This window comes from Rhineura floridana, chromosome 18 (genome assembly GCF_030035675.1).
Source record: "Rhineura floridana isolate rRhiFlo1 chromosome 18, rRhiFlo1.hap2, whole genome shotgun sequence".
NCBI lineage: Eukaryota > Metazoa > Chordata > Lepidosauria > Squamata > Rhineuridae > Rhineura > Rhineura floridana.
Genome location: NC_084497.1, coordinates 1,459,018 through 1,471,617, shown reverse-complemented (window position 1 = coordinate 1,471,617; position 12,600 = coordinate 1,459,018). Strand labels below are relative to the sequence as shown.

Below are 12,600 nucleotides of genomic sequence, written 5' to 3'. Positions count from 1 at the left end.
GTGTTTCTCTCAGAGACAGCTTGCTTTAAAACATTGGCTTTTGCGGTAGAAGCGCCATCCAGTTCCGTCCATTGCATTCCACAGAGTTGCAAATGGATCCTGGGAAAAGAAGGCGCTATGTGTAATGGTAGGAATGCAATTTCCGTCCTGTCCTGTGTTCATTCCAGTCAGCGCTGTTTCCATTCCTCCACTGTTCATCTTCTGCTGAAATCTACGTTGCTCACCTCACCATCCGCTCTGGCCAAAACTGAAACAGTTAATTACATATTCCATTTCAATGGAAGGGAAACATCAAAAACAATGCAGAAAATACTTAACATTTGCAGACTAAAAAATAAAAACAGCTATAGCAAATATCGCTCCTATTGGCTTGCATGATTTCCATTCCTGACCTCAGATGAGAATGCAAATTCTGGCAGCTTCCTCTCAAGTTTCTGTATCTGATGGAACTCCCTGATGTTCCCAGTAGCAGATAGGGAGAGAAATTAATCTGATTCCTCATTTTAATGCAAATTCACCCTTCCTGTACTGATATGCGGACTGAAATCCAACTATCCTGCAGTGAACTCTGCACGAAAAATCCTCCGTCGAAGAATCAGGAACAGAGAAAATGGAACAGTGGATTCCGTTGTATATTGGAAACAAGAGTGAGTCATTCTGAAGTCCAGAAATGTGCACGATGAGCGTCCGTGATCTGATGGCTCGTGTCTTGAAGACCATGAATCATCAAGCAACAGCCCTTGAGTCTCTGCGCACCAATTGTGTTCCTTCCAACGGTTGAAGGTCCCTTGCATCTTCACCCTCCTATCGCTCACTGCAACTTCACAGTTTTCAATGGCAAAGGGCTGATTATTTAGTCTGTGTCTAGGCATGACGAAAAGTGGGTGTGAAGTGATGCATCTCAAAGGCGGCGGAGCAGCTAAAGCCAAGACAGCCCATGGAGATCCATCAGCAGTGGCCGTAAGAAATGTCTGCTTCCATCGCTGTGTTCCGTGAGCTGGCTGGCCAAAACTATGTGGCCTCTGGGCATTGTTTCCTTTTGGTCCTCCGCACGTCCATCAGAAGAGCTTAGCTGGATCAGATCAAGGTGGGTACCTCTAGACCAGCAACCGAATACCTCTGGGAAGTCTGCATGCAAGGCCTCTGCTACTAGTCCACCTCCCCTGGCAACCGGTCTTCACAGATAGACACAGATCTTCGCAACACAGCCCTCCTTCGAAATCTGCACTTGTTCACATTTTGCACTGCACTACTCCAACCAACAAATGTTTACAAAAATGCGTACATTAGGGGAGCGTGTGCATGAGTCCATGAGTGAAAAATAACACACAAGAATGCATTATATAACAAGAAACTTGCTTGCAAAAACGTGCACCAGTCAAAGCCACTTGCAAAAAATGTGTTTTATTAGGAGAAAACGCTGGAGAATTTTCATGAGGATTTTAAAAGAGAGAGAGAGACAAATTTGCAAACAGCTGCAGAAATTTGGAGAACTGAATTTCAGATTGGCAAAATGAGGAAGTGAGAGGACCTGAAATGGACAGGTGGATCCATACCGGCTCTGGGCTGGCTCCCACCCACTAATGCCACCACTGCCCTGGCTGAGGGTGGAGCACATCCGCCCCTCCTCTTGTGGATAGAACTGAAAGGCACAGAAGCGGAAATGTATCCAGCGAGTTGGTGCAAGGGCTGGGTGCCAGTTTAATTTGGAGGGGAGTCACGGGATCCTGCCAGAGGGCCCAGGCTGGGTGTACCGTGGCAAAGAGCTGCCCGTTGTGGGGAGGAGAGATGACATCACTCTGGGTGTGGCGTCAGGCACGTGAGGAACACTGCCGCATCTGTCTCTTCTTTCAGCCCCCAAATGCCATCTGGTCTTTCCCCCCCCCTCCTCCAGGAGCGATAATGCAGTTGGCACGAGGAGATCCTTACCCTGCCTTGTCTCTGGGGCATCTCTGAATCATCAGAATAATTGCCGCTTATCGCTCTTTGTTGATGGGAGAGAGTGGCAGGCCTCAGGCAAATGGCGTGTGTGGATGTTTGGTTAGCAACAGGAAGGGCCTTAGATCCCTTAACGTTGTTTGCATCAGGAACATTAGTTTCTGCCAGGGCCAAAGGCAAACATGGCTCTCCAGCAATAAAGCCCCATAACAACCAGCTTCCCTGCTGCCTTGAGGTTGGTTGTTTTCCTAAACTGGTGGTTTTGCTCAAGCTGATTTGCTTTTGAAGTGTGTGAAAGTGAGTAACCAGCGCTGCCCATTTTCAGAAGATCCAGCCCCCATGACTCTGGGTCAGTGAAGGGACAGACAGGTGGGGATGCAGAGATTTATGCAGACAGACAGACAGACAGAAAGACTGGCAGGGAGACAGAGAGGGAGGGAGGGAGGGAGGGAGACAGGCAGAGATATAGACAGGCAGGCAGGCAGGCAGAGAGACGGACAGACAGACAGAGTCACCCACATGATGGGATGCCTTCTTGCTGAGAATGCACACGTGTTCAACATGTGAACTCATCCTCAGAATATACAGACAGGGCATTGTTTTTATCGAACTGAAATGGTGACTCATACAGAGAAACGACGGTCATCTTTCTCCCCAAGTGGGTAACTTAGAACTCACACCAGCCTCCATTGATTGTTTTTAACCGACTGTTTTCTTGTGGGAAGCAACTGTTAATTATGTATTCTGAAATTTCCACAACCGGTTGGCTGTTGGGATCCACAAGATATGCCCTGCAAGAACTGAGCTGCCCATTAAAAAGCAGAAGCCCTTGCAAGACCATAGCATCTCGGTGTGTTTAGATAGGAAGGAAATTTTGATTGGCTGTTTTGCCATGTTCTTTATGCATCTTATTCACAATCCTATTCTCCATGGCAAAAGCACGTCATTAAGGTGCCTGTGATACAGATGAGGAAGACTGAGGCTGAGAGCCACAACTAGGCTTTCAATGAGAAAGTTTATGCCTCAGCAAAGCTTTGGAATAGTGTCTCAGGATGACAGAAATTTGATCTGGTCTGAGGACTTTAGTTCACAAAAACTTGGCATCATCCATTTTTTTCAGCTTTTTCAGGTGCTAACAGGAGTTTTCCTGCAACAGACCGACAGACTCCCACTCTGGGAGAAATTTCCTGTCAATTCTTCGGTGGTTACTTCCTAGCTGATGGAATGGAGATTTAGCTAGGGATTTAGATCAGATTTCCCCCACTTGTATTTTGGGAAGATATTTTATTAGCTTTTATTTATTTTAAGCGTTTTTTAAATCCTCCTCTTCAGCAGACAAGACTTCCAGAGTTGCTTACGCAAGATCACTAAGAATGACAACAAAAAGCGCCAACCCATCTTGTTAAAAAAAGGAAAGATAAAAATAGGCTATTTCTTCATCCAATTTTGTAGGGCAAAAGCCTATTAATGTGCAATTTGCACATAAATAAGCCTACAGGGTAGTTTTTCTAGGCCATTGTCACAAATTGTCCCCCATACAATGTCCCCAAATTTCAGCCAGCTGCCACTTACCATTTTCCTTCTGGAAGCAAAAGAACCAAGTGGAGCATCAAATGTCCCAGAAATGCACCCCATCTTGCTATTTTTTTGAAGAAAACAATGGCCAGGGGCAAGTCAACAAAGAGCAACCTTCTACCACATCTGGGTAAGCGTTTTCCGGCGCTGGGTGTTTGGGTCTTGTCGAGCATGCTTTCTCGGACACTGCAGAGACCCAAATGCTATCTGGGGTCAAGATCTCAGCCCACCATACCTTGGAAATCTCATTGAGGTAGAAAATACACCCCTCACTGTGATTTTTTTCTTTTTGGCGTTGCATGAAAGCATCCCTTTGGCCTTCCAGATGTTGTTGGATTGCAATGCAATTCGCATCATCCCTGATCACAGGCCACGCAGGAGGGCCACTGGTTCTTCACCATTGGTTTATTTTTTTGCAATATTTATTTATTTATTACATTTATATCCTGCCTCTCCTGCAAGGAGTTGAAGGTGGCTTGATCAGACATGGGCCTTCCCTCCTCCTGATTGTATCCTCACAACTCTGTGAGGTAGGTTAGGCTGAGTGACAGTGACTGGCCCAAGGTCACCCAGTGAGCTTCAAGGCTGAGTGGGGATTTGAACCCTGGTCTCCCAGGTCCCAGTCTGACAATCTAACCGCTATACCGCACTTTGTATGCCGGCCAGTAGCAGGCGGCCTCTGAGTGGTCTGCAAATGATGAATCATTAAATAGGCGCCAATCAATGATAGATGAAACAATTTTTAAAATGTTAAAGAATATCAGTCACAGCAATGGACACACGGCATCTCTAGGAGCAGGATCTAAAATACGCGATGGATGAAAGAGTTTATGGAAGGTAGAAGGTGATCCTTTTTAGTGCCAACAGCTGGTGCTTGGAATGAAATAGTTCGGTTTAATGAATTTCACCAAATTACTTCAAGAATCTCTGAATGACACCTAAAAGGAATTCCCAGAGTTGCCAGGCGAACTGAGTGCGAATTAAGCTCTTTTTGGGTAGAACGTTGAACAATTTTTAGCTCATCTTCAAGTTCATTCTCTCACATCTGTTTCTGATGCTTGAGACTTCCAGCTTCATTGTTGGGGAAAATAAATGAAGCCATTCACATTCCATGGTGTGTTTTGATGTTTTTACAGTCTCCTGAAGTCTATTTTATACTTCAGCTTGGAACATTCTAAATGCTGGGGAAGGGGAGGGAAATTGCCGAGGATCCTTTGGATGAACTTGAATCGAACTGTGAACCGAATTTGTTTGTTTTGTAAAGGGACGGACATGAACCGGAATTAGTTCCTGTTGGGACCTGTTGAACTTAAACAAGTTCCCATTTAAAAGTGAGCTTTCCAAGCTCGCCCACCACTAAAAAGGTCCTGCTGCTAATAGCCACTTCTCCTTGGCAGGCCTGTGTTTCTAGGCACCCTGATAGGTTTGTATGAGCATTGCACTCGGAGGGGAGGGGGCATCATCATCATGGTTTATTTGCATGCCACCTTACCATAGTAATTACGCTCAAGGCAGCTTCTCTTATGGAGAAGGAAGACACTCTGCGTGTCCCTTTGTGGTGCAGGGGTGTTAGAGCTGTGTTTGTGTGTGTGTATACAACAGTGCAGAAATAACTGGTCTGTGAGACTGGTAGTTGAAAGAATAAAGAAACGTAAGGTTTATTACTACAAAGAGGCAAAGTCATACATGCCTGCACTTAGGGAGCCACTCTTAACTAATTGAGAACAAAGACAATTAGAGAAGGGAGGGAGGGGAGGAGCAAAGACTGCAAGAACAACAAACACTTCAGAGGAGGAATCAGCAGAGGGAAGACTAGATCGTCTTTCTTTCTATCCCCCCCTCCAGTTCAAGACACTTGTAACATGTGTTGGTGATTTACTCCCAACAAGGGGTAGGTCAAGAATATCCAGGATGGGGGTGAGGCTGGTGTAATAAAGATTGTCATTTTTGCCTGTTTTGCAGACTTTCAATGTTCTGACTTGGTCTAAGATGAAGGTATGGAAGTGGGCAGCCATAGCCTCGATGCTCTTCAGTTCCATGTTGTCCATTTTGGTTTGTAGAGACTTGTTCGCCGGGAGCCAGAAATCCACCTTCTTCTCTTCATCGCTCTTCTCGAGAACCTCCTCGTCTCCCTTGCTGGCTGAAGGTCAGAGACGGCACCCAAGGGCTCTGGAGCGGCGCAGTTCACTGATCTCCCAGTGTAAGCCACTGTATGCTCACTTCCTTCTTCTCTAATAGGAAACATTTAGGCACGAATTTAGACACATTCATGGAGGAGGAGAAGGCTATCAGTGGCTACTAGCCATGATGGCTGTGCTCTGTCTCCATAGTCAGAGCAGGATGCTTCTGAATGCCAGTTGCCGGAAAGCACAGGAGGGGAGAATTGCTCTTGCGCTCAGATCCTGCTTGCAGACTTCCCATCTTGGGCATCTGGTTGGCCACTGTGCAATCAGGATGCTGGACTAGATGGACTGTTGGCCTGATCCAGCAGGGCTCTTCTTAGGCTCTTGTGTTCTTATGTTCTTTTCTGGTGCAGTGGAGGAGCTCAGGGAGCAAGGCAGGTCAGGCGCTTCAGCACCATGGATAGATCCTAGTGAGGAAGTTGCTCCAAGATATTTCAGCACCATGGATAGCTCTTAGTGAGGAAGTTGCTCTGAGGTGTTTAAGCATCATGGATAGCTCCTAGTGAGGAAGTTGCTTGGAGGTATTTAAGCACCATGGATAGCTCCTAGTGAGGAAGTTGCTCCAATACTGCACTAGATGGGCCTCTGGCCTGACCCAGCAGCCAGGCCCTTCTTGTGTTCTCCCTCCATGGTCGGATGCAGGATGGTTCTGAACACCAGTTGCTGGAAACCCCAGGAGGGGAGAGTTGCTCTTGCGCTTGGGTCCTGCTTGCAGGCTTCCCAGAGGAGGCATCTGGTTCGCCACTGTGAGAACAGGATGCTGGACTAGATGGGCCACTGGCCTGACCCAGCAGGATTGTTCTTATGACTGGAACATCACATGGGAGGAGTGGGGTCCAAATACGGCCATCCAGGCCTTTCCATCTGGCCTTTGTGACTCTCTGCAGGCCACACCCCTCACTGACACTGCTTTGCACCCTCCTTGCCTAGCTAAGTATGCGTCCTTGAGCTCTGAGAATGCTTGTCTGGGTGAAGGGTGGAGAGGAGGGGCGTGAGTGTGAGAGGGAGAGTGTAGAAACTAGCAGGGAGGCAGGCAGGGCGGACTGAGCTTGGTGGGCAATGCCCGACTTGCCCTAATGGGCGCAGGCAGCTTGCAAAGACCAGTGGCTGTGTACCTTTTGCTTAAATGCCTCATGTGATACAATATATCTGTAAAACATTGTTAGCCCACCTCTCAAGGCCGTCTGTCCTACAGCTGAACGGCTTCATACTTATTAGAACTCTCTCTCCGTGCTTGTAATGAACTAGTTCTGCTTAATAGCGTTCAGTGAATTAGTTCAAAAACCTCTGAATTGCCCCTGGACATAGTTCCCATAATCGCTGAGTGAATGGAAAGTGAATTAAGTTCATTTTGGGGTAGAGCTCTGGGCAATTTCTAGGTCATCTTCACTGGTTGCTGTGACAACTTCTTAATGCAGTGTAAGCTGATCCATGAAGTGCTCTGAACTGAAATATCTTCATAAACCTATTAAAGAAAAGCACAGCTCCTTGTACGTGACTGACTTTAGGGTGTACAGGCAGGAAAGGGGGTGAATTTAATATTGGGAAAATGAGAAACAGAGAGAACTGACATGGATAGATCTTTCCATCCCTACCCCAAGTATACGAATATTAAGAAGAGCCCTGGTGGGTCAGGCCAGTGGCCCATCTAGTCCAACATCCTGTTCCCACAATGGACAACCAGATGCCTCTTCTGGGAAGCTTGCAAGCAAGACCAGAGCGCAAAAGCAACTCTCCCCTCCTGGAGTTTCCAGCAACTGGTGTTCAGAAGCATCCTGCTCCAATGGTGGCTGTAGAACTTAACAAGAGCCTGGTGGCTGGATCAGGTCAAAGGTCCATCTAGTCCACTACTGAAGCAACTTACTCACTAGGAGCTATCCATGGTGCTGAACCACCCACCCCATGAGCTCCTCCGCTGCACTAGAACCTAAGCACTCTGTTGGATTAGGCCAGTGGCCCATCTAGTCCAATACTGGAGCAACCTGCTCACTAGGAGCTATCCATGGTGCTGAACCAACTACCCTCCTTTGCCCTATGAGCTCCTCCACAGCACCAGAACATGAGCACTCTGCTGGATCAGGCCAAAGGGGGCCCATCTAGTCCAGCATCCTGTTCTCCCAGTGGCCAGCCAGATGCCTCTTCTGGAAAGCCCACAAGCAGGACCTGAGTGCAAGAGCAGCAACTCTCCCCACTTGTGATTCCCACCAGCTAGTAATTCAGCAACTCTCCTCACTTGTGATCCCCAGCTACTGGTATTTAGAGGCCTCTTGCCCCCGACAATGGAGGTAGGACACAGCCATCAAGGTTGGTGGCCTCCTCCTCCTCCGTGTATGTTGTCTAATCCTCTTCTAAAGCCATCCAAGTTGGTTGCCATTGTTGCCTCTTGTGGGAGTGAAACAAGGCTGAAAGCAGATGCAGAACCTGATGGACTCTATGCTTGTGACTATACAATGACTATCAGGCAAGCCCACAATCGTGAGAATTATCAGCAGTTCATAGTCCATATAAGTGGGCCTTCCAGGTTGCGTAAACTGTATATATTGGAATACAACACCCTTCCGAACAGAGATGCAAAACCCAATGCCAAATAGAATAATCAGACAAAAGATTTATGTAATTATACACACAAGTCCCCCCTAATCAACTGTTTGTAGCAGGATGATAATCCCTATGGCAACCTACGATTAAATCCAGATCCATTCTTCCATGCTGGATGCCTCTGGGATTGGTTACATTTGGCGTTTCTTTCTACAAAGCCAAGAGGGTTTATTGGATTTAACTGTATGTTTGTATGGGGATTAGAATCCCCCTAAAGGCAGCTGATTGGGATGGATTTGTGTACATAATTAAGCCAGCCTTTTTATGATGATAGGATGTCTCTGAAGACCAGTTGCCGAGGAACAAAGGAGAGAAGTGGGCTTTTGCTGCAGGGCCAAGTTTGTGAGCTCCCTTTAGGGCCTCAGGCTGCTCTGATGTGGGCTCCCCATGGGCCATCCAAGCAGTCCGCTTGTGGCCATTGGGCTCTTGAAAGATTCGGGGCAGACCAAAGGAAGTACTTCTTCGCATAGTTAAACTGTTCGCTCTCCACAAGAGGCAGCGATGGCCGCCAACTTGGGTGGCTTTAAAAAAGAATTGGACAAATTCATGGTGGAGGACTAGGTGATCAAGACTGGCTACTAGCCATGATGGCTATGCTGTACCTCCGTAGCCAGAGGAGGGATTCTTCCAAATGCCAAATGCCAGAAAACGCAGGAGGAAAGAGTGCTGTTGTGCCTGCTGTAGCCATTGTAATGTGCTGCGCTAGGGGCTGCCTGGTTTTAAATTGCATGAGAATTGCTTCTTTCCTTTCGTCTCTGTTGTGTTTTGTTGTTTGGTTGGTGAACTGCCTGGCAAAATTTGAATAACTGTGGATTTCCAAGGATGGCTGTGAGTTTCGGCTCTCAGATTGTTTTGGAAAGTATGGACTTGATAGATTCAGCTTGAAACTGTATCTGAAAATTGAATGTCTTCCCCAGCCCTAATCCTTGCTTGCAGTATGCAACCCTTGCACATGCACATCACGCCCAAATTCTGTCTTGCACGTTCACAAACCACGCAGTGCCCACTGCTAATCCAATAACGCTCATCCTGCACTTCCTACACAATTGTTTCCCTTTGTGGCTCAGTGGGTAGAGCATCTGTCTTGCATGCAGAAGGCCCCAGGTTCAATTCCCAGGTTAGGGCTGGGAGACACTGCCTCTCTGAACACCTGAAGAACCAACAATAGTCAGTGTGGACAAGATTGACCTGAGTCAGTATAGGTTGGCTTCCTGTTTGTATCAGCTCTTTAGAACCAGGAGGAGTGAGATCTTAGCTCAGGGGCAGAGCACCTTCTTTGCATGCAGAAGGTCCCAGGTTCAGTCTCCAGTGGCATCTCCAGGTAGGGCTGGGACAGACTTCTGCCTGAAACCCTGTGGAGCAGCTGTCAGTTGGTGTAGACAGTTCTCAGCCAGATGGACCCTTGGTCTGACTCCATATAAGGCGGCCTCTGAAGTTCCAGTGATCCTGACATCTCCTACACAATCACCAAACTGCTGTCACCCGTCATGCCTTCCACTCGACTAAAAATGTACTTTGAAAAATGCCAGGAGACAACGAAACCATTCACAGGCAGAACTATACAAAATATTGAAACAAATCCCCACCCTTCAATCACACAGATGCACTAGTGTCCTAGACAGCACTTATTTAACTTATATCTGAATGACGCTCAGTTTCTCCAGAACAATATACCAACATGTGTTTCAATTTTCTAAAAATAAAGCTCTTTATTTATTTATTTTTAAAAATATCCCCAGTAAAACAAGACTGGGTCAGTGACCGCCTCTTTCCTTCACTCAGGCAGAGTTATTTATTTATAATAAATAAATAAATTTATTATTATTGTTGTTGTTATTGTTATTATTGTTATTGTTATTATTACATTTATATACCACCTTTCCTCCAAGGAGCTCATTCCGTATTTCCTGATTTCCATTCATACGCCAGATCTGATTAATTTTCATGATGACATTTTAAAATAAAAATCACAAACTGATATAGAAATGGAAAGATTTAAGAATTTAAGATTGGAAAAATGAAAACCTGGGCGCCAATGAAATGGGAAGAGGGATGGCCAAAAATGTCCAAGTGCCAGGTGACTTTTCTCTTGGAATGCCTTTTGGGCTCTAATTAAAGTTCTTAGTCCTCAGTGCACACTCCCCATTTCTCTGAGATTTGTTTTTGATTCTTTGCCATTCTTCATTCCAGATAGCACGTTGTTTGAGAGCTACACGGAGGGAGAGATCCACCAGCTCATCTCCACACTGATCGAGAGGTACAGCCAGTCCATGAATTCTGGAGGTCATGAGCTGCCACTTTTTGCTAAGGCTGGCAACCGGATGAAGCGGGCAAAAGCCCGCCACAAGCCCTGCTCCCTCAAGGAGCTAGAGGTGACAGTCAGTGAGCTGGGCCTGGGCTACAAGTCAGATGAGACGGTCCTCTTCCGTTACTGCAGTGGCACCTGCGATTCGGCCGTCCGGAACTACGACCTCTCCCTGAAGAATGTGAGGAGCATGAGGAAGATCAAAAAGGAGAAAGTGAGAGCCCGCCCGTGCTGCCGGCCCCTGGCGTATGATGACGACGTCTCCTTCTTGGACACAGGGAACCGATACTACACGGTGAACGAAGTATCGGCCAAGGAATGTGGCTGCGTGTGATGGAGCCAAGGAAGGAGGGGGGAAACCAAGGAGTCTGGTTCTACATCCAGCGGCACCCAGAGGCTGCTGACATGAGGGTAGTTGTCCAAGGGTGAGACAGGAGGAGAGAGGACCACAGAGGCATCCACGCCTGGACCAGCCAAGGAGACCATGGTTTTGAAGCCTACCTCAGTGCTGTCAACCAATGCAAGAGGGCAAAGAAAATCTTGGACCATCCGTGGTGTCTATTTGGGGGCCTCCTTATCTGGTGGGATATTAAAAGGGGTCTGGGTGTGCTTATAGTTCCAGCCTCTTGACACCAGCTCTCGCTGTTCATGCTTTCCTAGTAAGGATTGTGTGTCGCTATCGGGTGCAACAGTGGAAGGAAAGCCATGTGCCCAAACATCCATTGTGTCTCCATGATTGAGAAGGGGTGTTTTCCTGATGCAGGCGGAGCAGCAGGATAAGTGTCGGCAGCCTGTTCATTCCAAACTTTAAACCAAATTAAACTGAGAAAGTGATCTTACTTTGGGATTGATCTTCTGGATATGTTGCCTCACCCAGGAGCAGCCACACAGAGATGAATCTTGACATCTTTATTTCAATGATTCCATGCAGGAACTGGGCACAGGAGTCATTTCCATGCACGCTGCGCTTTCAGAAATGTGCAGGTGAAAAATGGCTGGTGGATTGGGGGTTGCTTTTCTTATACTACAAGAGCACCATCCTCCCCCTATTTTAATGTACATGCACAGTTATAGCAGTGCTGTGTAAATTGTATGTGTATATTTTTATATATATAAGGAATGTAGGCATAGGTTTAAAATATCAACAAATATGTAAAAAAGGCTGCCATTCCTTATAAGGCATTGCATCAACTTCTTAACAGGGTCCGTGTGAATTGGTGTTACCCAGGATTCTCAGAGTTGAAGGACTCAAATATTCTGAATAAAACCGGAGGAACATTTCAGAAAGCTATAACTAGAGATTGGGGAGAAATGCGTTCCAGGTTGCCTTTTAAAGACAAATCTATCAAAGCTACACTTTCTCAAGCAACCTGACAACCAAAACAAAGCCGTCTTTGAAATTCACACTTCTACAAATTTGGCAGTGCAGTTTTCCGACCAATGTTTACAAAAATGCATAGATTAGGAGAATGTGTGCATAAAAATGAATAAGTTTGTGAAAATAACATGCAAAATTATATCAGGAGAAATTGCTTGCAAAAATGTGTCCGTTAGTCAAAACTGCCTACAGAAAACGTGTTTATGAGGAGAAAATCACACTAAAATGCTGGAGAATTTTCATGAGGATTTAAAAAAAAAATCACAAAAAAAATCACAGACAAAAGGAAGTACTTCTTTACTCAGCGCATAGTTAAACTATGGAATTTGCTCCCACAAGACGCAGTAATGGCCACCAGCTTGGATGGCTTTAAAAGAAGATTAGAGAAATTCATGGAGGACAGGGCTATCAATGGCTACTGGCCGTGATGGCTGTGCTCTGCCACCCTAGTCAGAGGCAGCATGCTTCTGAAAACCAGTTGCTGGAAGCCTCAGGAGGGGAGAGTGTTCTTGCACTCCGGTCCTGCTTGCGTGCTTCCCCCAGGCACCTGGTTGGCCACTATGAGAACAGGATGCTGGACTAGATGGGCCACTGGCCTGATCCAGCAGGCTCTTCTTATGTTC

General features: G+C 46.5%; 1 protein-coding gene across 1 annotated transcript in view; it reads left to right on the top strand.

Moving 5' to 3' along the window:
- Positions 1–12,369, top strand: part of NRTN (neurturin) — a 40,166-nt gene extending 27,797 nt beyond the window's left edge. Inside the window, exons 3-4 of the mRNA XM_061601098.1 lie at positions 5,476–5,713; positions 10,485–12,369. Of these exons, the coding sequence (XP_061457082.1) occupies positions 5,503–5,713; positions 10,485–10,933 (660 nt within the window). The 5' untranslated portion in view covers positions 5,476–5,502 and the 3' untranslated portion in view covers positions 10,934–12,369. The remainder of the gene's footprint in view (positions 1–5,475; positions 5,714–10,484) is intronic.
- The last annotated feature ends 231 nt before the right edge of the window (positions 12,370–12,600 follow it).